General features: G+C 35.6%; 2 protein-coding genes and 1 long non-coding RNA gene across 3 annotated transcripts in view; all 3 read right to left on the bottom strand.

Annotated features, from left to right (window-relative positions):
* Positions 1–13,275, bottom strand: part of LOC148954879 (uncharacterized) — a 39,673-nt gene extending 26,398 nt beyond the window's left edge. Inside the window, exon 1 of the long non-coding RNA XR_016143711.1 lies at positions 12,997–13,275. This is a non-coding gene — a long non-coding RNA (uncharacterized LOC148954879). The remainder of the gene's footprint in view (positions 1–12,996) is intronic.
* Positions 13,276–18,530: 5,255 nt separating this feature from the next.
* On the bottom strand, positions 18,531–22,281 carry LOC148954878 (uncharacterized). Its single transcript, XM_089105500.1, has 2 exons — positions 21,798–22,281; positions 18,531–18,604 (listed from the first exon to the last, which is right to left on the bottom strand). The coding sequence occupies exons 1-2, from the start codon at positions 22,279–22,281 to the stop codon at positions 18,531–18,533; spliced, it is 558 nt and encodes a 185-aa protein (XP_088961626.1).
* A 1,460-nt stretch (positions 22,282–23,741) lies between these two features.
* Positions 23,742–24,473, bottom strand: LOC148954877 (protein CFDP2-like). Its single transcript, XM_089105489.1, has one exon. The coding sequence runs from the start codon at positions 24,471–24,473 to the stop codon at positions 23,742–23,744; it is 732 nt and encodes a 243-aa protein (XP_088961615.1).
* Positions 24,474–25,270: the final 797 nt, after the last annotated feature.

Genomic DNA, 25,270 nt, shown 5'->3' with positions numbered 1-25,270 from the left:
TATGAAACGATCTTCTTTATTTCCACCAGAATAGATTGCACTATTAGCGATATCTAATAATGACAAAAATATCATTTTCTTAGGAGTGAAACAAAGCCCCTTTCAAATTAGCTAGTGAAAATATTAAACAATGTAGGCGACTTATGAAAACATTAATATTTTTTTGGGGGGTGGGGGTGATTCAAGGGTTCATTGGGTACATTCTGATGCCAAAAATTAGCTGGTGAAAATATTAAACAATGTAGGTGACTAATGAGAACATTAATATTTTTTAGGGGGTGGGGGGTAATTCAAGGGCTCATTGGGTACATTTTTGTATCACGTCCAGAATTAAGTGCATTATTAGCGATATCTAATAATGATAAAAAGTTATATAATTTTCTTAGGAGTGAAACAAAGCTCTATTCAAATTAGCTAGTGAAAATATTAAACAATATAGGCGACTTATGAAAACTTTAATATTTTTAGGGGGTGGGGGATAATTCAAGGGTTCATCGGGTACATTCTTATGCCCTTCTTTTTCAAAATTAGCTAGTGAGAATATTAAACAATGTAGACGACTTATGAGAACATTAATATTTTTAGGGGGGGGGGGGTGATTCAAGGGCTCATTGGGTACATTTTTGTATCAGGTCCAGAATTAAGTGCATTATTAGCGATAAAAATGATAAAAAACTATATCATTTTCTTAGGAGTGAAACAAAGCTCCTTTCAAATTAGCTAGTGAAAATATTAAACAATGTCGGTGACTTATGAAAACTTTAATATTTTTTAGGGGGGTGGGGGACGATTCAAGGGTTCATTGGGTACATTCTTATACTCTTCTTTTTTCAAAATTAGCTAGTCAAAATATTAAACAATGTAGACGACTTATGAACACATTAATAATTTTTAGGGGGGGGGGGGGGTGATTCGAGGGCTCGTTGGGTACATTCTTATGCCCTTCTTTTTTTCCAAATTAGCTAGTGAAAATATTAAACAATGTAGGTGACCCTGATTTTGTGTGGTTTCGCAAGAAAATAACTCGTATTTAACAAACTTAGCCTTAGCTAATCGAACTGTGTATAAATATCTTCATTTCTAGTCCAATTGTGTAGCTAATAAAGAAACAAAGTTTCCAAATATCGGAAGCAAGGGAGCTTTCATACATGCTACAATTGACTTTAATGAATACTAGGGAATACATTGTTTATGTAATTTCGATAAACCGTAAAACTTTGGGTCAAGAGCTACCCCAGGGATGCATTTTAGGTTACTTTTTTCTCAAAATGGCATGAAATATGCTAGCGGCTGTACTCGTTCACTTTAAGCCTATTTTTTATATTCCTTTATTATTTTTGTGACTCGAGTTCAGAAGGACATTTGAGGTGATGTTTTATTTTTACGGATGTAAGGATTTTTATCGTTCAGCATACAAGCGGGCTATCATTCCAATCAGACACAGACCAATTGATGTTAAGCGGCATAGTATCGTGACAATTTATTTACACATCCAATTTTTAAATCAGATTTTTAATAGGCGTTAACATTGACCTACTTCGAGGGTATTATTTACGGTATCATCCTGAAAAAATGCATACCAAATTAATTTGAGATGTATATTGGACATTAAATTTCTACTGCTAGTTGGGTCCCATACCCCCGCTCAAGAACCCGAAGCACCTCTCCCTTTACTAGGGTACTACCTCGAGTGCAGGCCGCCACCGAGGGAATATCCAATCTACCGTACGGTTTATCTCAACCCTGGCGCAACCCAGGACACATTTTTCAGCAAAAATATCTAAACGTGCAAAGGGGAAAATTCTTGTTCCCACCCACCCTGCACGATGTGGGGGAGTTCGGTCACTGTTTTCTTATTCCAGGGACGGAATCCGAATCATCCCAACGCAATTCAGGGGGGTGTGCTCACTGTTGAATCTTTCCAAGGAGACGGAATCCGGGCTTCTGCTAGATGAGAAAAGAGGCTAAAAACGGTCTCGCTCGAGATAATTTAAAGGTAGTAATAATAAGGAAATTATATTTGAGTTTCTGCACCAAAACTCTAACGGCGGACCTTCCATGTGTGAGAAGAGTAGATGTCCAAACTGATAAAAAAGAGTATACTTATGGTCTAGAGCGGGATGGCGCTACGACACTGTTTTCACACTAGCACCAGCTCTCCACACATCATCCCCCCTTTTGAAAACAGAGAAGCCCCTATTTTTTATCTTTACTATTGTTAGATACTCTAAGCATTTCACCTCACAATGTTACACTATAAATACTCCAAGACATCCCCTCTCATCACCCATCTCCCCAAAAATACTTTTCCGACATTTCTCGCAAAAAAATTTATTTTCAAGTCATTCATTCGGGCTTTCACAAGCAATTCAGCCCGCAGTGTAGCACTATAACTACTCTAAGACATCCCTCTGCCATCACCACATCCACCACAACCACAGACACTTTCTTAGAAGCAGTAATTTTTCGTTATGATGACAGCTTATCTGTTAGAAGTAGCAAGTTTTTTGATACCAAGATACCAAATTCTTTCTTAGAAGTAACACTTTTCGTCAGTCATAAGAATTTTTCTGCCAGAAGTAACAAGTTTTCCTGAACACTAACAAATTTTCTCATCAAAGTAACAACATTTTACCTTAAAACTAACATACTTTTACTTAACACACTCAAATTTCTCTTAGAAATAATATTTTGTGCCAGTGGTAACACGTTTTCTGTTCGAACTAGCAAGGTTTCAGCAACAGATGACAAGTTTTTTATTAGAAGTAACAATTTTTTGATTATAATAACAACTTTTATGTCAGAAGTAGCAAGTTTTCCTTAACAGTAGCAAATCTTGTCTTCAAAGTAAGAAAATCCTGCCTGAGTACTTCCAAAATTTCACCTAGAATCGCCATAGTTTCTCGTCAAAGCCTCAACATTTTTCCTTAATGCTATCATACTTTTACCTAAAAAACTCACATTTCTCTTAGAAATAACACTTTTCGTCATTGATTAAACATTTTCTGCTAGAAGTAGCAAGTTTTCTGTCAAAGATACCAAACATTTTTTCTTAGAAGTAACAATTTTTTTGTTATGATAACAAGTTTTCTGTTCGAACTAGCAAATTTTCGGTCAAAGATACCAAATTTTTCTTAGAAGTAATAATTTTTCGTTATGATAAGAAGTTTTCTGCTAGAAGTAGCAGGTTTTCCTTAACACTAACAAATTTTCTCATCAAAGTAACAACATTTTACCTTAAAACTAATACACTTTAACTTAACACACTTAAATTTCTCTTAGAAATAATATTTTTCGTCAGTGATAACACACTTTTACTTAAGACACTCAAATTTCTCTTAGAAATAATATTTTCGTCAGTGATAACACGGTTTTGTTCCAACTAGCAAGTTTCCTACCAAAGATACCAATTTTTTTCTTAGAAGTAACAATTTTGTGTTTGTGATAATAACTTTTCTGACAGAAGTAGCAAGTTTTCCTTAACACTAACAAATTGTCTAATCGAAGTAAAAACATTCTTCCTTAATACTAATAAACTTTTACTTAACATAAAATTTCTCCTAGAGATAATACGTATTTTCTTAACAGTAACACATTTTTTTTATAACTCCAACTTATCCGTCAAAGATAACAAATCTTGTCTTAAAAGTAACAATTTATAGTCACAGATAACATGATTTCTGCTAAAAACTAGCAAGTTGTCCAGCAAAGATAACAAATTTTTCTTAAAAATAACAAATTTCTTCTAACAGCACCAAGTTTTCCGTCAAAGATAACAAATCTTCTTTTCGAAGTAACAAATTTTTTCCTTAATACTAAAAAGTTTACTTAACACACCCAAATTTCTCTTGGAAGTCACATTTTTTCATCACTGATAACACGTTTTCTGCTTGAGCTTGCGAGTTTTCTCTCAAAGATACCAAATTTTTTCTTAAAAGTAGCAATTTTTGGTATGATGACAAGTTATCTGTTAGAAGTAACAATTTTAAGTCAAACATACCGTTTGCTCTCATCATGAACCCATTTCCATAACCCTAATTCTACACAACCTGCTTCATCAGAGTAAGTATGGTAATTGCCAGGGGTAACTTTTTAACAGGATGGAATTGCACAGAGGTTATTTCTATGGGAAGAGGGATTTTTCCGTGGAGGAGGAGCCATGTATCCTGGCGTTATTTCGAAAACGAGCAGAACTCAGCCATTTTTGCACATTTTTTTAATAAAGTTGGATTTTATTCATTTCTAAGGTTAATTTTTTTGCATAATTTTCTAATGAAGTCATCGGTTTTATTCTTTTTTATGGTTAATCTAGGCTAGGTTCCGCGCGCGCGCGCAACCTAGCCTAAATTAACCTTAAAAATGAATAAAACCGATGAAAAATATGCAAAACGGCTTAACTTCTGCTCGTTTTTGAAATAACGCCAGGATACCTGGCTCCTCCATTACGGAAAAATCTCCCTTCCCATAGAAATAACCTCTGTGCAATTCAATCCTGTTAAAAAATTACCCCAGGCAATTACCATACTTGCTCTGATGAAACAGATTGTGTAGAAATAGGGCTATGGAAATGTGTTCATGATGAGAGTGAACGGTAAACAGTTGTAGCATTTCCTGTGAGAACTGTTCAATTGATTCAGCTAAATCATCAACAATCAGCCAGCTTGCTACTTTTGACAGAAAAATTGTAATCATCAACGAAAAAATTGTTAATTCCAAGAAAAATTTGGTATATTTGACTTAAAACTTGTTACTTCTAACAGATAACTTGCCATCATAACGAAAATTTCTACTTTTAAGAAAAAATTTGGTATACTTTTTAAAGTATAATTTTTTATCGGTTTTGACATCTACTCTTCTCACACATGGATGCTCTGACGTTAGAGTGTTGCTGTAGAAACTCAAAGATAATTTGCTTATTATTACTACCTTTAAATTATCTCTAGCGTGACCGTTTTTAGCCTCTTATCATCTAGCCGAAGCCCAGATTCCGTCTCCTTGGAACGATTCAAAATTGATCAAACCCCCCTAAATAGCTTTGGGATGATCGGATTCCGTCCCTGAAATGAGGCAACACTGACCAAACTCCCCCACATCGCGCGGGGTGGGTGGGAAAAGAATTTTCCCCTTTCCACGTTTTGATATTTTTGCTGAAAAACGTGTCCTGGGTTGCGCCAGGGTTGAGATAAACCGTACGGTGGATTGAATACTCCCTTGGTGGCAGCCTGCGCTCGGGGTGGTACCCTAGTGGAGGGAGGAGTACTTCGGGTTCTGGAGCGGGGAAATGGAACCCAACCATCAGAAGAAATTGTGTGTCCAGTATGCATCTCAAATCATCGTGATATGCATTTTCTCAGGATGATACCGTAAATAATGCCCTCGAAACAGGTCACTGTTAACACCTATCAAAAATCAAATTGAAAAATTGAATGTTCAAATTACTTCCTACGATGCTTTGCTACTTAACATCAATTGCCCTGTGTCTGCTTGGAATGATAGCCCACTTCTCTGGTGAACAATAAAAATCCTTACATCCATAAAAATAAAACATCACCACAAATGTCCTTCTGAACTAAAGTCACAAAAATAATAAAAGAATATGAAAAAAATAGGCTTAAAGTTAACGAGTACAGCCGCTAGCATATTTCATGCCATTTTGAGAAAAAAGTAACTTAAAATGCATTCCTGGAGTAGCCCTTGACCTAAAGTTTTACGGTTTATCGAAATTGAATAAACAATGTATTCCCTAGTATTCATTAAAGTCAGTTGCAGCGTAAATAAAATCCCTTTTGCTTCCGATATTTGGAAAGTTTGTTTGTTTATTAGCTACGCAATTGGACTAAAAATGAAGATATTTATAGACAATTTCGATTAGCTGTGACTAAGTTTGTTAGAGACGAGTTATTTTCTAGCAAAACCACGCAAAATCAGGGTCGCCTACACTGTTTAATATTTTCACTAGCTAATTTTGAAAAAAGAAGGGCATAAGAATGTACCCAATGAACCCTTGAGTTATCCCCCACCCCCTAAAAAATATCAAAGTTTTAATAAGTCTCCTACATTGTTTAATATTTTCACTATCTAATTTGAAAATGATATAACTTTTTAACATTATTAGATGTCGCTAATAATGCACTTAATTCTGGACGTGATACAAAATGTACCCAATGAGCCCTTGAATTACCCCCCACCCCCCTAAAAAATATTAATGTTCTCATAAGTCGCCTATATTGTTTAATATTTTTACTAGCTAATTTTGAAAAAAGAAGGGCATCAGAATGTACCCAATGAACCTTTGAATCAAACCCCACCCCCCTAAAAAATATTAATGTTTTCATAAGTCGCCTATATTGTCTAATATTTTCACTAGCTAATTTTGAAAAGAGCTTTGTTTCACTCCTAAGAAAATGATATAGCTTTTTGTCATTATTAGATATCGCTAATAGTGCAATCTATTCTGGTGGAAATAAAGAAGATCGTTTCATATGACACCCGAACTATAGAAAACTTTTCAACGTTTCTTGAACGTGTGCAAACTGTTTTCTAGCCATGTACCCAATGAGGCTGGAAAAGTTCTGGAAATTAGGTCTTTTAGGATGACAACTCCCTCAGAGCCCTAAGGGCAAGGGTTCTAAGTTATACCTTGGGGGCATATAAGGTTTTTATAGAAAGTGTTGTCGTAGAAACTTCAAAAAGGGCTCATTTGATTGGAAATTAAAAGGGCTAGTACCCTTTCTAATAGTCCAAAGTGAATGGAGAGCAACTCGCACCCCTCTCACGCCCACCATTTCCCAAAACACATTCACTTAAATTTTGAGATAGCCATTTTGTTCAACGTAGTTAAAAGCTCTGGAAATTATGATTTTGAGATGACAAACCCCCCAAACTCCTCAGGGCAAGGGTTGTAAGTTACGGCCTGGGGACATATAAGGTTTTTATAGAAAATGTGTTCGTAGAGACTTCAAAAAATACTCATTCGATTTGAAATTGAAAGGCCTGGTGCCCTTTTTAATAGTCAAAAGTGATTGAAGGGCGACTAGCCCATCTCTCAAGATCACCATTTCCCCAAACATATCCAATCGAAATTTTGAGATAGCCATTTTTTTCAACACAGATGAAAGTTCTGGAAATTAGGTCTTTGAGGATGACACTTCCCCCAGAGCCCTCAGGACTAAGGTTTTATATTATTCCCTGGGGGCATATAATGTTTCTTATAGAAAATGTTGTTGTAGAAACTTCAAAAAAGACTCATTAAATTGGAAATTGAAAGGGCCACTGCCCTTTTTAATAGGCAAGTCGAAACTGATTGGAAGGCAGCTAACCTGCCTCTCACGCCCACCATTTCCCCAAACACATCCAATCAACAGTTTGAGACAGCCATTTTTTTCAACGTAGTTGAAAGTTCTGGATATTATGTCTTTGAGGATGACAACCCTCCCCTCATAGCCCACTTGACAAGGGTTGTAAGTTATGCCCTTGGGGCATATTACGTTTTTATAGGAAGTTTTGTCGTAGAAGCTTCAGAAAGGGCTCATTCGATTGGAAATTGAGAAGACTAGTGCCTTTTTTTATTAGTCTTAAGTGATCAGAGGGCAAATGTCTCCCTCAACGCCTATCATTTCCCCAAACACTTCCAATCAAAATTTAGATATAGCCATTTTGTTAAGCCTATCAAAAAGGTCAGAAAATCATGTCTTTGAGGATAACAAATCCCCCCAGGCGTCAGGGCAAGGGTTGTAATTTGTGTCCTGGGGACATATAGGGTTTTTAAAGAAAGTGTGGCCATATAAACTTCAAAGGGGGCTCATTGGATTGGTAATCAGACGCTCTAGAGCTCTTTTTAAGAGTCAACGTGATCAGAGGGCAGCTATCCTCTCACCCCTACGCACATCTCATATTGTCCCGAAATGCGTCTAATAGAAATTTTGAGATAGCCATTCTATTCAAATAGTCTAAAACTCATATAACAAGGCCTTTGGATTTGAAAAAAACCCCATAGATTAGGGGCAAGGGTTGTAAGTTATGTCCAGGGGGTATTAAAGGTTTTTATGGAAGGTATGGTTGTTTAACTTCAGATGAGGCTCAGTCTTTCTCTGTGAAAAAGACTATGTCAATATAAAACGAACAGAAATTCATACAAAAAAACCTTCCACACAAAATAAGTTTTAAAAAAAAAAGAAAAGAACTCCATTAAACCAAAATTAAACAAAAATAGAATGAAATAATCTACCAAGCATACAACTACCACAAATCAGTATCAATTAATAAATGAAGCCCAAAACAAACGGAAATTAAAATAAGTAAAACTCAAAACGATCAGACATTAATCTGAGTAGGGCTTTTAAACCGTATGCTTTCTAAAAGCCAGAATAAAATCTTTACTTTACTAAAAAAAAAATCTTTTAAATGTTTTCACTTAAAACCTTAAGAAAACAAAACTTAATTCAAATTTTAAGCAATTAATATTAGCATATGTATATTAAACTTGCAATGCACATTATTTTCAGTAAATTTATTTGAATTTTTTTCAGTAAAGTACAATATATATTCTGGCCTTTAGAAAGCATAGGGTTTTTAACCCTACTCAGATTAGTTGCTGCTCGTTTTGGGTTTGACATGTTTGAATTGATCTTTGTTTTGGAGTTAAATTATATATTGACGTCGATTCTTGATGGTAGTTTGCTCTATGGATTATTTCATGCTATTTTTGTTATTTTCCGGTGTAATGGAGTTCTTTACTTTTTTTGAAAAACTTATTTTGTGCAAAAAGTTTTGTTGATTAATTACAATAAATAACAAAGTGAAACTTTAAACGCACAGAAAGAGTCAGAAGAAAGGCTATTGTGTTCTGTGTCTTTTACAGACCAAACATAATTTGCACTTTAATGAAAATAGTTTTTAGTTTGTGTTTTTATTTCTCGTAACATCAACGAAAAAATCACCGAAAAACCAAGCTCACTGAAAAGAACATATGCAATAAATAATTCCTGAAAGTCTAAACCAGTTTGGATTTGTCAAAGTTATAAAAGCTTTTAAACTTTTCAAATTTAATTTGTTATTGGTAAAGTGTAAATTGCGTTAGTAAGTAATCTCAGTTTGTTATAAGTTTGAATCGGGTATCTTTTGTAGCAAAAGACATCTTTAGTGATATATATATACACATATATATACATATATATATATATATATATATATATATATATATATATATATATATATATATATATATATATATATATATATATATATATATATATATATATATATATATATATATATATATATATATATATATATATATATATATATATATATATATATATATATATATGTATATATATATATATATATATATATATATATATATATATATATATATATATATATATATATATATATATATATATATATATATATATATATATATAAGTTAAAATTTGTTTGTATATATGTACTGTATCTTATGAATGCGCTTAAGGGTATATTTTAGCTCTAATTTTCTAAATTTTGGCATTAAGTAATCCCTTATAAGGATATGTAAGCTAAAAAAAGCGCTGATCAAGTCAAGTAAATCTAGTAAATCAAACAGCTCTTAGTAACGAACTATAAGTAAGGAGCGATACGGCTCAATAGTAGCCCTTAACTCTAAAAAATAGAGCCTTGCTAACAAAGGACACATCAAAAGAAACCAAATTTTATGCTTAAGGGGAAAAGGGGAAACACCCTCAAAAAGTCAAGTGATCTCAACAAAATCACACCATCAGATTCAGTATATCAGAGAACCCTGCTTTCAAGCTCTTATATACAAAACCGTTTAATTTTGCATTTTTTTTTCCAGAAGTAAGATCATGGATGCGTGTTTGTTTGTTTTTCCCAGGGGGCAATTGTGTCGAACTAGTAATCCTGGAATATTGAGAGGGGAGTCATTTGATCGGATATCAAAAGTTCTAGTGCCCTTCTTAAGTGACCAAGAATATTGGAGGGCAGATAGCCCCCCTCTCACGCCCTATTTTCTCAAAGGGGTCTAATCAAAATTTCAAGATAGTCGTTTTGTACAACATAGTCAAAAAATTTCATAAAAATGTCTTTGAGGAGGACTTGACTCTCTAGAGACTCCGGGGGAAGGATTCCAAGATATGAACTTCTGCCTATTGTTTACATGTAGTATTGGTTACTGGGAAGTATATAGACATTTTCGGGGAGGAGGGGGGCATTTGGGAGAATTTTTGCATGTAGGGGAGCTGGATTTCCGTGTATTATTTAAAAATGATCCGGAATTAAGTAAAAATAAGAAGTTTTTTTTCAACTGAAAGTAAAGAGCAACATTAAATCTTAAAACGAACAGAAATTATTACACATATTAATGGGTTGGCCCCTCCTCCATAATTCACTCTTTACATTAAAGTTTTTCTTAGAACTTCAAAAAATCTTATTATTCTAATTCAACGGTCCCTGTGTTTCAGGAATCATTCTTAAATAATTGGAACAAAATTTGATACCTTAGCATAAGGAGCGAGGCATTGAGGAGGGGTCAGCCCCTCATATATTCGTAATAATTTCTGCTGTTTTATGTTTTAATATTGCTAGTTACTTTCAGTTGAAAAAACCTGTTTTTCTTTATTTAATTATATATTAGACAAAACATATTTTGCCTTATTCACTCTAATATAACAAGTGTATCATTTCAGCCATTACAAATTGCCACCGACAACTTCGATTGGAAAGAATGTTGACTACGAATATTTTCCAAATCTAGTTAAAGAAGGTTTGTTTTGCTCGAATGTGATTTATGAATCCCCTTAAACAGAAAAAAAAAATGTTCACAAATGTGATTCGAGTTTTGACTGTCATTAATACGAATTAAGTTGTAAAAGTAATTTTTTTTATAGGCATCCAACATGTAAAAACATTTCAAAAATAAACAACTTCATATAATTTTTTTTTGGTAAAATATGTTTCAAAATTATTTTTGTACAACATGACAATATATTTATTTCTGTCAAAATCGACCAGCAAAAAAAGTTTTTATAAGTTTTAACAGCCTCACGTTCCCTAAATTTCCCTTCCCCTTAGCTCAAATCTATTTGTGTCTCTTTTTAATATACATTTAATTAAAAAAGAACAATATTCATCCACGTCATAGCACTACAATAAGATCAAAACAGTACTATCCAAGTATTTCTTTTGAATTTTCTTGAAAAAAAAAACTTTTTCTTGGAACTAGTTATATTTCAATCCAATTTCGATATCACCGGTAATGATCAACTCATGGTAATGTCGTTCATATATGATTGAACCTTTCAACAGCCATTCCTACGAATGAATAACTCTTAACGTTTTTAAATCTATATCTCAGTAACGAAAAGAAGAAGAGGCATAACGGGAGTAGACAGAGAGCTGTTACCAAAAAATAGATGGCAGTAACATGAACCTTCATCTTGATTTTGGATGGGTTGTAAATATAAAAAATGTTGTACTGGTCCAATAAGTGTTTCATCAGGCATAAAACCCCGAAAATAGTGATTAGTGGACTGTAGAATATCGCAACAAAAAACTTCACTAAAATCCAGGGCTACTGAGTTCCATATCTTAGCTCAAATAAACTTATCTTTCGTGCATTGTACATATACTCAGTTTCAAATTTTGATAATGCACGACATACAAATTCAGAAATTCTGATCAAGTCCATCACAGTAACGACAAAGACATGACGACATGAGACTAAGTGAACTTCACAGCTTCGTAAACTACATGAAACATTTTAGTTTACGAAGAAAGCTCCATTGTTGGATAAGAAGACAATCCCATTGGGTTTTTTCATTGACGCTGAACATCCATTGAAAAAAAGGCATCAATGCTCACTAGCCTGAGAGAAGGGAGCAGGAACATCATAAAAAAGGGAAACAAAACATTTTCACCCTTACTGAAATGTTGGCATCTGAAAGCGTCCAGTGAAATTTGGAAGGGTCCAGAGAAATTTGCCGATAGCCGAAAAACGAAGCCGTAGATCTTGTTTAAGCTTTATTTTCCTGCATCGTTACCTCAGCCATTTTTTCATAACTTTGCTTTAACTGTTCGGATTTATTCCAAAAAATGTGTAATTTCACATTGCGTTATAGATACCAAAAACTTATATCGCAGCTTTTCCCCAGTCGTTATATTTTTGCTTTAATTATGTTGTTATTTAAATCAGTAACAACCAGGAGAATGTTCCAATTTAAAGTCCCAGAGGGGTTAATAAGCAATTTTAGTTAAAGTAAGACGTGGATTCAAATCCTCCTTCCTGTTTATCCTTTAAAGACCAGAAAATAACACTTCTGTATTCCATACAAAAAATCTAAAAGTATATCCTTGGATACAACTCTTCCAACTATATTAATCAAACTTTCCAATTATTAGTAAAAGGAGCAAAAGGAGATGGACTATTGTTTCTATGGGCCTGAGTTTGTTCTTTAATGTAGCCCTAATATCACTTAGTGTCCTCTTATTATGTTCAACACCCCTTCAACATTACTTGAGAGCTTCAACTTGATCTTCCGAATTGTTCCTGAGATATTATAGACAAAATCAAAACTTTAAACTAAGATTTTGGAACATGAAAAAAGAAATACTTTCTCAAATTGGCCACCTGGTTTCAGATATTATTCATATTGCCTATGCAAAATAATAACATTTACATAATCTATCATTTTGCCTTATCCCTTTGAGCAACTTTTAAATTATCTTGGCATGATAAATGATGTAAATCTACTTATGCTTGCTGACTATAAATGATAACAAACAAAATCAGGCAACTTCGTAATTTTATAATTTTTTCGCTTTAAGTTTGACCATTTAGTATTTTTTTTTTGTCCTTGGTAAGTCATAGGCTACATTTCTTAAAATGGGGGAAAGCAAAATATTTTCTTAACCTAGAGTAATTAGCTTCAAAAGGTTGTAAACTAAAACAGAAAGACACACAGAAAAATGACAAACAGGCAGAGAAATGACGAAACATACCTGTTTCATTATATCTTCAAATCAGCTTCTTCGCAAGCGGGTGGAAAATTACCTATATTTTATCCTGATTTCGACAAGGTATCTTGAAAAATACCAAATTATTTCAGTAGATCAACATTTTGAATGATAAGCTTAAAGTTCATAACCCCTCACTTTTCCTCGGGAAGCTATGTGTTTGATATCCTTTTTTGCAAATTTTAAATTAACTGGGCACTAGCCTGAGTAGCTGCAGGAAAGTAGATTGTAGATGGAGCAGTAGATTGTAGATGGGCCTGGATGGTCCTGTAAATAAATTTCGTTTTTGAAAACCGTTAAGATCTTATTTTTGTATCGAGACAAGAAAGTGAAAAGGGTAAGTAATCGCTTTCCGGCCCTTTCCTCATTCCGGGCACAAGTACAACCGCTTTTTAACTATGCCATAATAGATAGGTAGCATTAATATTGATAGATCCACCCGTTTTTTAAGCCAAAATCCAATTCAAATAATCATTTCTTTAGTTTTGATGGGTATTAAAATAGTAAAATAATACATAATGAATAATGAACACGCCGTCATTAAATTTTCTTAATTAGGAATGTGTATCGTGAAAATCCCGAGCTATAGAAAAAAAGAAACAATTGGATGAAAAATAAAATCCAAAAAGAAAACAAAATATGCTTTATTAAGTTCTCTATATAATGAGTAGTTTTACCAACAAGCAAAATACAAATATTCAGTACTCATAACAGTTTTTATCAATATAAGAAATTAATAATTTCAACGCACGTTGAAATGATTAAAGAGATTTTGTAAGGGAGGGGGGGGGGGGTCAAATAAAGCAAGAAAAACCAATAGCTCATTAAAAATTTCGAATTTTAATTAATTTTAATGTATTGGGGGTATAAACATGGGTAAATATAGAGAAGAGATACCCAGAGGATTTTTCGGAATCTTTATGTTTTTGTTGAGCCAATGAAACTTTTTTAACGCAGTATTTCCTGGAAAATAATCCGAGAAAATGACTTGGCACATTTCCTGGAAATGATTTAGCAAGAGTATTCTAGTTAAATTGCATTTAAATTCTGTATTCAAGTTTCTGTGGTGAAGTATCAAGTATTTTGTATTGAAAAATACATTTCTGACTCTTATCCCCCCCCCCACACACCCCAAACAAAACAAAAAAATGACACAACAAAATAGGGCTAGGAACAAAAAAGTCTTCTGGCCTGAAGACTTCGACCATAAAATCAACCAATTTTAATATACAACTTAAGTTTTCGTAAGAACTCAAGGAAGTTCAGCTTTTATTAAGGCACTATATTTTCATAATTCTATAAATATAGGAAAATATCTTGGGTTGGTTTATCTAAGCCAATTTTGCAGAATTACATTGTATAAACTGCAAAGCAGTAATTTTTGTTCTTTTTAAATTTCAACTTATCTCTTTACTTCCATCATAATAACTTTTATTTTTTTAAATTAACTTTGTTTCGTTTTTAGCTTTAAAATACACACAATAAAACTTAAAAAAGAATCTTTGTCCAAATCAAGTGAAGAAATTAAACAGTAGAAAAATAGCTTAAGAACTTAATTGAAGAATTTAATTTAAACTTAAAGAAATTAAGTGAAGTAATTATTTCAGTCTACAGGAATTTTTGTTAAAATGGGGCATTCATTATAGGTGTTATTTCTTGCCAAACTTACAATTTCTTTTTTCAAAAAATCTGCAGTTTTGTCACATAGACCATATAAGGGGTACATTATCCTTATTATCTGAGAGGGGTTGTAAATAAGAAACTCAATTTCTTACAAAATTATGTCCTAGACAAAGCTATACAGAATTTAGAGAACTGAAAGGCATCACAAGGCTGAAACAAGAAAATTAAACTGAGGGAAAGCACCCTTCCCCTACATCAAATAACAAACCTGTGTGTGACAAAACCAGGGAACAATTCGAAAAAGTTGGTATGGTTACACATTTTAAAGCTTCTAAGCAGGGCCGCCGTTTGAGGGGGGGGGGGAATTGCTCCCCCAAACAATTTGAAGAAACGTTATTATATAGCCCATGGCCCTTGACTCTCCGGATATGGACCTCTCTTGCTGCCCCTCCCCCCAATAAAATACTGGAGCTACGTCCCTGCTTCTACGATGTGCCATTGCCCCACTAGCATTGAAAAAAAAGACAAGTTAGGATTTTTATTTCTTTTTAATGTCATTTATTGTTTTACCTTTACTGTTAGAATAGACACAAGAAGCATTTATTATTATTCCAGAACAAATAATAATTTTGAGTGTAAAATTTTTTTCACTAGACTACTTTTTTTTCAATCTTATATTTTCATTGTCACATACAAAACGGACTAGGAAGGGGCAGAATTGTAAGGGGAGATTTTAAGCATACGTTTTAGCATTTTAGGCCATAATAAATGCAATGGTATACGACACACAAAAAATACACTTTGCCTTCAAGCAAAATTTATAATAAGCATATACATGTAAGTATTTTACGATTTTGTCGTACCTTTCTTATGGTACTTTTACTATTTTTGGTACCTTTCTTATGCTTACCGGGCGTTTAGCTTCGGAAATGGCACCAATCGTGCCAAATAGGTAATCGTGCTATTTGGCACTTGATGGTGGCGTATTAAAACCATTTTTTACAGAACACCCGTTGCATTAATTTAAAGAGATGTTGTGAAGGGAGGGGAGGATTATGCAGTAAGGATATTCTAAAACCCAAATCTCAGAGTTATTATACCTTAGAAATTATAACGGTGCCCTTAATTTCCAGCTAATCCCCAACCCCCCAGAAAAACACACCAAAAAGGTTGATATCTTTACTATTAAAGTACAGAGAAACATAAAACTCTAAAACAAGCAAAACCTATTTCGTGTTAGAGGCTGCCCATCCCCAGAACCCCTCCTCCCAGAGTCATAGAAACTTTCATATAAACCCATTCCTAGAGCCTCTTTTGACACCTGGTCCTTTTGTAACCCCTTAAAACATCTAATCAACATTTTAAGGTTCTCATTTTGTTCAAAATAGTTGAAAATATTGATAAATTTGTATCCAAGGCTTACATAACCCCCAGATACCCTGGGATAAGGGCCATAAATTATGTGAACTGTCAATTCTGTGTCTGGGAGGAGGGGTGCTGAGGATGGGCAGCCTCTAATACGAAATAGATTTTGCTTGTTTTAGAGTTTAATGCTTCTCTCTACTTTAATAATAAAGATATAGATCAGAAATTTTTCCAAAATCAAAAGGTATTAGGTGTCAATTTATAACCCCCCCCTCGGAAATGGACCTTCCTGAGGCGTTTTTGTGGGGGGGGATTAACTGGAAATTAAGGGCACCGTTATAATTTTTAATGTATAATAACTCTGGGATTTGGGTTTTGGAATCCCCTTATTGCATAATCCCCCCCTTCACAACATCACTTTATTCATTTCAATGGCCGTTCTATAAAAATTGGTTTTAATACGCCGCCATCAGTTGCCAAATAGCACGTTTTCGTGCCATTTCCGAAGCTAAAAGTCCGGTAATCGTACTATTTGGCACTTGATGGTGGTGTATTAAAACCATTTTTTACAGAACACCCGTTGAAATGATTTAAAGAGATGTTGTGAAGGGAGGGGAGGATTATGCAGTAAGGAGATTCCAAAACCCAAATCCCAGAGTTATTATACCTTAAAAATTTTAACGGTGCCCTTAATTTCCAGTTAATCCCCCCCCCACAAAAACACACCAAAAAGGTCCATTTCCGGGGGGAGGGGGTTAGAAATTGACACCTAATACCTTTTGATTTTGGAAAAACTTCTGGTCTATATCTTTATTATTAAAGTAGAGAGAAGCATTAAATTCTAAAACAAGCAAAATCTATTTCGTATTAAAGGCTACCCATCCTCAGCCCCCCCTGCTCCCAGAGTCATAGAAACTTTCGTATAAACCCATTTCCTAGAATCTCTTTTTGATACCTGGTCCTTTTGTAACCCCTTAAAACATCTAATCAACATTTTAAGGTTCCCATTTTGTTCAAAATAGTTGAAAATATTGATACAAATTTTTGTATCCAAGGATTAAAAAACCCCCAGATACCCTGGGATAAGGGCTGTAAATTATGTGAACTGTCAATTCTAAAGATATATTTTAACGTGAAAAAGAGGAGGGAGGGGGTATGTTTATTTTTTGGAGTTCAGTGGCATCAAGCTTTCAGTGATTATTCTTGGATTAAAAAGATCATCAACATTTTGATGTGGACTCCGCCCCCCCCCCCAGGGGGTGGGGGGTCTGACGTCATTTCCAAAGGTATATAGTTATGGGACTTTCCAAATATACGCTGAATCAAATTGTTATCTCAAGATTTTGTGTAGATGTATTTGCCTCCTATCCATACAAGAGCCCTTAACTGACCCCATGATAATTAATGCACTGTCCAGCAAAGGCGTGCGACCTTGAAAATGTGAAATAGATCTCCCTTATGATTTCAGGGAATATTTCTGGTGTCCACTGTTATTATGAAAGTAAAGAATAACATTAAACCCCAAAATGAGCAGAATTTATTCTTTTAAGGAGGGGTTTTGCCCCTTTCTCATTCACACCTCCACCTCAAGGATGCAAAAACTTAGGATGGTGCTTACTAGATCAGAAATTGAGAGTTCTAGGCCTTTCAACGCCGGCCACCCTTTCATTATAACAACGGCATTAAGAAGTTTGCATAAAGAAAGAAAAACGAGCAGAAATGGGGTTTTTTATAGGCCAAATAAAAGTACTTAAAAAAAAAACAAAAAATCGAATATTTCGAGAGGACAAACGCCTCTCTTCTTCAGCGCGAAACGAAATAATGTATCCATAAACAAACGCGGAAAGTCAATGTGAAAAGAAACCAAAAAGCCAAGAAAAAAACCAAAAAATTAAGAGATGAATAAAATTCAATAAAAGCCAAAAATTAAAAGAATTAAAACCAAATACCTAACAACCATAAAAGTGAGCTATTCGCCAACATCCGCGGTTTGCAAAAAATCCAAAAAATTATGAACTGCCATCGACGGATACTAGCGAACAACTGAGAGAGAAAAGAAAACAATTCATTCACTCAAAAATCCTAGAGATTTATCAATTCCTAGAGATTTATCTTACGTTAATTTTAACGTCTTTACGGTAGGTTGCAACACAAAAAAATCTACCAGGACAGCAGGTAAGGATTATTCAAACCAATCAGACAAGAAAGTGGTAACTTATCACATTTTCTTAAAACAACTCTCTTTTCCTCTGCTTGAACGAGAATTTAAAGTAGGCTATAGGAAATTATTATGAAAAATCAGAACTTTTGGGTAAATCAAATAACTACATGGCAGGGCCAGATCTAGGACAAAGATGAAGGGGGCAAGCACACAGGGCGGCAAAACAAGCTAAAATTGTAATATTTACGGGCAAAATTGTAGTATTTTCAGTATTGATAGCGCAGCAAGAAGTGGCAAAGTCTATATTTGCCCCCCTCCTGTTAAAACCGAACTCTGACTCTAGTATGTGGCTAAACCAATAATTTTCAAATCATTTACAGTCTATGTTTAATTCAATAGTAGGAATCAGTTTAAGATTATGCATAAACCCATAATTAGGGCTATCTAGAAGGAAAAATGTTGATTAAACAAGTATTGCTTTATAATATGCAGAAAATTTGTAGTTAACAGATTTTGAAGGCACTTCCACTATACGCCCCCTCCCCCCTAATGTGCAAATATAGAGCCAAAATTATATATTTTCCATTTATTTTTCCGTTTCTTGATTTCTTCAGTGTTGACTTAATTCACGGGTAAAAGAATTGAAACAAGAGTGACGCATAGGGAAATAGATAGTTTAGGGGGAGGGTACATTATTTTAGGGGGGCTCATTTAGTTTGGGGGGCCCCTAATATTTTCAAATTAGGGGGAGGGCACATTAGGGTAAAGTATCAAAGAATTGCAGTCAAAATGTGTTACCTACAATTGTAAAGTAAAAATTGTTTTCTTAATAGATCTCCTTCTATAAAGCTCCAATGCTAGGCTTTTACCTAAGATTCATTTGGTTTAGTGTTAGCATAATTGTCACTAGAATTATCTCAAAAAAATATATTCGTAGGTAGAAGTAGCCTAGAACTACCTCTACATAAATTAGCAGGAATAAAATAAACCAAGAACTAAAATTTACCTGATGAGATGTTTCCTTCACAAAAATTCGAGTCAAACTGGATCAGAAAATTGTACAGACCAAAAAGAAAATTTTTTCATTCAAACAAAGGTCAGAATTTAGATGAGATCACTTCTGTTGCGAAATCAAAGTTCGCCTTGAACTTTAATCCGCTATGTTTGTTGGTCAATATTTTCCTTATAAATTCAAAGACTTATTTTCAATAAAGTAAGGAACGACTTTAAAACTCACCAACGGAAGCTATCATTGACCTGGAAACTACAAGAAAAAAAAGATGATATTAGAATCAAATATTTAGCTAAAGTGAGATGAAATTGATCAAACGAGCCCTCTCCCGATCTTCTAGGATCACAGGTTCTGCGTAATCACCCCTGGAAAAACAAAACAACAAATAAATGCGCATGCGTTATCTTTTTCTGGAAAAGAGACAAATGTCTACAATTTTATACATGAGAGCTTAAAGCCTCTCTAGCAGGGGTTTCTGATTAAGATGACTTGACTTTTTGTGGGGTGTTTCCTCCTTTTTTCGAAAATTAAGCACATTTTCTCAGGTTTGCAACTTTAGATGAGTAATACTAAACTTAATAAACTTTATATATTTGGAATCAGTATAGAAATTCAATTTTTCGGATGAATCTGTTGTTATGAAAGCTCTGTTTTTTAGAGTTTCGGTTACTATTGAGCCGAGTCGTTCCTTCCTTTTAGTTCGTTGCCGCGTATTGTTTGGTACAGATGTTTCTGATGTCTCTGTATATGCTGTTTTTCTTTCCTTTTAACGTTTTTAATGACCCTTGATTATGCGACCGGGATTTTTGAACTGATTTTAATTACATCTGCGTTGCTGAATGATATGAAGTCAGTTTTTGTCTATAATATTTATGTTTTTAGACATATTCATTTATTAACCAATGTTGTGTATTAAATTTCAATTAAGAGTTAGGAATCCCAGCTTGCCTTACTACAATTCATAAAAAAAAATGAATTTTTTAAGTTCTAAAAAATTTCGTAGAAAAGATTGTATATTATTTTCTTATTAAATTGTAAGAAAAGGCTTTTATTGAAGATAATAATTTTTATTCAAATTCTTTTTTTTGGTTTTTCATTTTTATTTCCTTTTTCTTTTGTTTTGGTATTGTCATATTTTTATATTCAACAATAGCGATCATTTTTTTTTTAACTTTAAGTTTAAATTAGAATTCATTAATCAAGTTTGATTCATTGAATTGTATGAAATATTAAAATCAAATTAAAAAAGTGAAATACTTAAAAAACGTAATCACCCAGAAATGCTGAACTGTTTGTTTAGAATAACGAGAAACCTTTTTTTAACAAAGGGCGAACAATCACTATTTGGGTTGTTAAAAACAATTTATTAAGGAATTATGTTAACCTACATATAATTTGTTTTTATTTAGTCTTACATACCCTTCAGCTTTTCCCTGAAAACCTTAACCTAGTACCCTATTCCATTCCTGAGATCTTGCATCTCCGCCATTTTGCCAGCCTGGAAATACTTTATTTAGATTTGTTTTGATTATTATTTTGATTTAGTTTAATAACAATTTGCCGAAGATTGTTCTTTTTGGCCAACCGTCTAGGGCTAAACGGAAAGCAGGTCGTCCTCGTCTGGGATGGGAGGACGTCATAAAGAAAGATTTAAAGGAAATCGGAACTTCGTGGGCGGGTGTCAAACGGGAGGCTTTGAATAGATTGGGATGGAGGAGGAGCCTGCGTAGCTGTGTTGGCCTCAGGTGGCTTGGTTCTGGGTGAGTTGTTAGCAGTAGTAGTAGCAGTAGTAGAATGGTAGCAGTAGCAGTCAAAAGTAGTCACAGTTCCAGTTACAGGTACACACTCGCAGTCAACAGTTTCCCCTTAACGCCCAAAGCCTTTCCAGATATATTGTTGATGTTCCTTTCTAACATCCTTATTTAGTTAAATATTCTTTTTATTATGCTCTGAAAGTTTTAAGTTAATACCTTTATCTGCTCATAAGAAATCGCAAATACGTCATTGTGACAAATTTATATGGACTTAGTGTCTTTTGATCTAGTGCAACGTCCCTAATTACATGGTCTGAATTAGACCCCGACCGCGCCGATGAGGGAAGACCGGCGGCGGTGGGTCCAAAACAGCGCACCACCGCCACGCCACCGGTAAGATGTCGGCGGCGCGCCGCCGGTAATATGTCTGTGGTGCGATCAATGTTGACCGCCAACATTAATGTTTTCATCAGTCTTTCTCAAATCACAGCTTAAATTTACAACGGATTCAAGCTTATTCATGAGTTCGAAAATTCACAAATCGCTGGCTGGAAACTGGTCTTCTTCGTTATTCATCAAGAGAAGTAGAAATCTGGTAGAAACGAAATGGCTGTGGCGTTTCAGAACCTTGCAGAATACGAGTAGTTGAAGTATCTATTACTTACTTAAGGCTCCTGCTGGTGGTCCATTGTAGAGAGAGAAGAGACTCTTTGCCTCCATTCCGAACGATCCTGCGCAAGCGTGACTGCTTCCTGGAGATCAGTACCGATCATGGAGAAGTATTGGGTAAGGCTGTCCCTCCATCTGAACCGGGGTCTTCCACGGGGGCGCTTCCAGCCATGTTGAGGAGGATCAAAATTGAAAAGTATACTGGCGGGTGCTTCTTCTGGCATGCGAATTAAGTGGCCAAACCACCGTAGAGTTATTATGGCGAGCTGACGAGAGTTCGGGATCTGAACCGTTAGTGTCAGCAATCGGGTGTTTGAGACGAAGTCGTACCACTTGATCCCTTCGAGTCGTCTTAGGAAGTTTGTTTGGGCCACATATATGGCATCACGAACAGAAGCAGCTGCCGGCCAAGTTTCAGCACCGTAGAGAAGGACTTGCGTTACGGTCGTGTTGTAGATCCGCATTTTTATTTTTCGGCTAATATTGGGCTTTGACCACAAGGAACGGCATAATCGAGCCATAATAGACGCAGCTTTCGCGATGCGCGACTGGACTTCCATTTCAAGTGAGCCGTTATCCGAGACGACAGATCCAAGGTAAGTAAAAGACTTGACAGTTTTGATAGTGTGCCCTAAAACATTCAAAGATGGTGAGATGGCAGATTTTCCTGCCGGGTCGATGATCATTATTTTTGTTTTCTGCCAGCTAATATGTAGTCCCACTTTCAGGGCTTCTTCCGACAGTGTATTGAGAGCTGCCTCGAGTTCAAAAGTGCATATCAGGGCAATATCATCTGCAAAGTCGCAATCGGCTAGGACTCTATCGCCATATTTCCGTCCGAATTGGAGCCAATTCGTGTTTCGATCCATGACATAATCAATCACCGCGTTGAAAAGTTCAGGAGCACCAACACAGCCTTGCCTTACACCAGTATCTATCTCGAATAGTGGGCGTTGGCAACCATTAACCTGGAAGGATCTTTTTGTACCAGTGTAGAGCACCTTGAACAGGCGGTAATATTTATCAGGGAGTCCCGTTCGTTTTAGTATCAGCCAAAGGGACTCACGGTCGATCAAGTCGAAAGCTGCTTTAAAGTCAACAAATGCAATATATGCTGTGCGCTGAAACTTGCGGGCTTTCTTGATGACCTATCGAATAGTTTATATCTGCTCGGTCGTGGATCTATTGGGCATGAAGCCTGCTTGTTGAATCCGGCAGCACTTTTGAATGAACTGGATACTCTTATCATGCAACGTCATGGTGAATAGTTGCCAGGCACTGACAGGAGGGTGATTCCTCTGTAATTCGAGCAATCGATACGGCTACCTTTCCACTTCCATTGAGGAAGGATTATCCCTTCCTTCCATTTTTCAGGTATCAATTCGGTTGACTAGACGAGAGAGAACAGCATGTGCAGCCAAAGTAGCATTGCCAGTCCTCCAAACTTTAGCAGCTCGACGGTGATCCCGCAGGTTCTTGGTGCCTTGTTGTTCTTCATTCTCCGCAGGGCATTTTGTATATCTTCTACCGAGGGACGATCAGGCTCTAGTAGATGTTTATATGTTGTTTGCTGATTGAATGTAGTTAGGTTGGGGTCAACGACGATTCTTTCGGCGTTTAATAGCTTTGCGAAGTGCTTCCTCCATTGATCAAGTTGCGCGTTTTCATCTTCTAACATTTCACCAGAGACAGTTTTGACTGCGCCTATCTTTGGTGATTTCCCTTCACCAAGATCTCTGACAAGCTCGAAAGGCGACATGACGTCACCATTTCGTGCCGCATCTTCTAGCTCTTCAGCTTTTTTTTTATCAACAAATTGTTGTTTTTCACGGTGAATAACATTGTTTCTAATCCCATTTAGCCCTCTGTAGGAGGGCATATCTCCGACCAACCACACTTTCCGGCACTGTTCAATGATTTGCAGAGCTTCTTGCAATAGCCAGGGCTTCTTTGAATACATCATACGACCGACTGTATTAGTGGCAAGCTCTAGTACATCCTTTTTATAAGTCTGCCAGGACGTGTCCGGGTCAACAAATGTATCTAGGCATTCAAACCTGTTCTGAATTTCAACTGAGTACTTTTGGTGGAATGCCTCAATTTTTAGTGTCTGGGTGTCTAATTTTGGCTGGCGCCGTTCTGAAGGCTAGGCTTTAAGACCCAGGCGGAAGTTCGCAGCAACTAATCGATGGTCTGTATTCCCTATCTCAGCGCCACGATATGTTATACAATTCGTAAGTGATGAACGCCATTTTTGGTTGACTATGATATAGTCAATCATCTTCCACATTTGCCCATCGTTGCTATACCATGTTGGCTTATAGATGTCTTTCCTGTGAAACAGGGTGTTGGCAACGACAAATTCCAGCATAGCGCACAGCTGGAGGAGTCTGGTCCCATTTTCATTCAACAAGTCAGGGGTAACCGGTCCAACTACAGATTTAAAAGCTCCGCTTGGGTTTGATACAGTTGCATTGAAATCGCCCACTACAGCCAAAACATCGTGAGGGGAACTCTGGGATAGAGTAAATGTTAGAGCTGAGTAGAAATTGTCTTTTTCGACTTCTGGGGAGACATTCGTTGGTGCGTAGCACACAATAACCGACATCTTCCCATGCTTGTGGTTGAAGCAAGCAGTGAGTAGTCTGTCCGATATTGGGTTGTAGAATATGAGGCATTTCTTTGCCTTCTTATTCATGAACAGGCCTACACCGCTGCTTCTGCTGGAGGTTTGCCCTGACCGAATCATCCTGTGACCTGTACTGGCGATTTCTTCATCGCCTGTTCCCGTCAAATGTGTTTCTGTCATTCCAAGTATGTCAATCCCACATCTTAACATCTCCAGCCCTAGAAGGTCTTTGGATCCCGGCTTATTCATGGTTAAAACATTCCAGGTGGCTATTCTCAACCCACCTTGGTCAGCAAGGTTCAAAGGATGTTCAGGGGCGTGCCGAGGTCGTAATAAATTAAAACCAATAAGATCCAATGCTTGAGTTTCATTTTTTTTCATTGTAATTATTTTCAGGAGGAGGGTCACAAGCCCAACCGTCCCTAAGCCTGGGCTGTCATTAAGAAACCCTGGGGTGGGCTCCACCCGCACCCATGAGGTTGGGGCGGCCCAATTCGAAGCGATTAGTTAGGAGTTTAAGCCCCATATCCAGTGGCACGTGGTCAGCGAACAAAGTTTGCATCCTTCCGGACGAGCTCCATTAGCTATGTATTTTTATAAATAATTATCCAAATTAGTAGTTTTTTTTATCGATCACAAAACTTCAAATACCGTATCACATAAATTCGTCAGTTATCTGGGTAAAAACTTTGAATATAACTTTGAACTTAGAAGCTTAATTTCATAAGGCTCTTTGCCTATATCTGTTTTGTCACCTTTAAAACAGTTGAAATGGGCGACTTTGATATTGATTGTTTTTTTTTTGCTCTTTTGGATTCCTAAAAAGTCTTTTTGTATTAAAAACATATTTTTAATAACAACTTAAAAAATGCATTTTAAAGTTTTTTTTGGCTTCTTTATAGAATACATGTCATGTAGGCTAAGGCTGAACTGCTGCTTTTTTATTGCTTTTGGCTGCTCTTTTGGATAGTATTCATTTTTTCTTTTGGTGATCCATTCCAAATTATAAACTGATAAATAACTAATATCAGTCAAATTATAAACTG

Source organism: Artemia sp. Qi Xiang Cuo, chromosome 2 (genome assembly GCF_049724085.1).
Source record: "Artemia sp. Qi Xiang Cuo chromosome 2, ASM4972408v1, whole genome shotgun sequence".
Classification (NCBI taxonomy): domain Eukaryota; kingdom Metazoa; phylum Arthropoda; class Branchiopoda; order Anostraca; family Artemiidae; genus Artemia; species Artemia sp. Qi Xiang Cuo.
The sequence above is the reverse complement of the archived record's forward strand: the minus strand, read 5'-3'. Positions and strand labels throughout refer to the sequence as shown.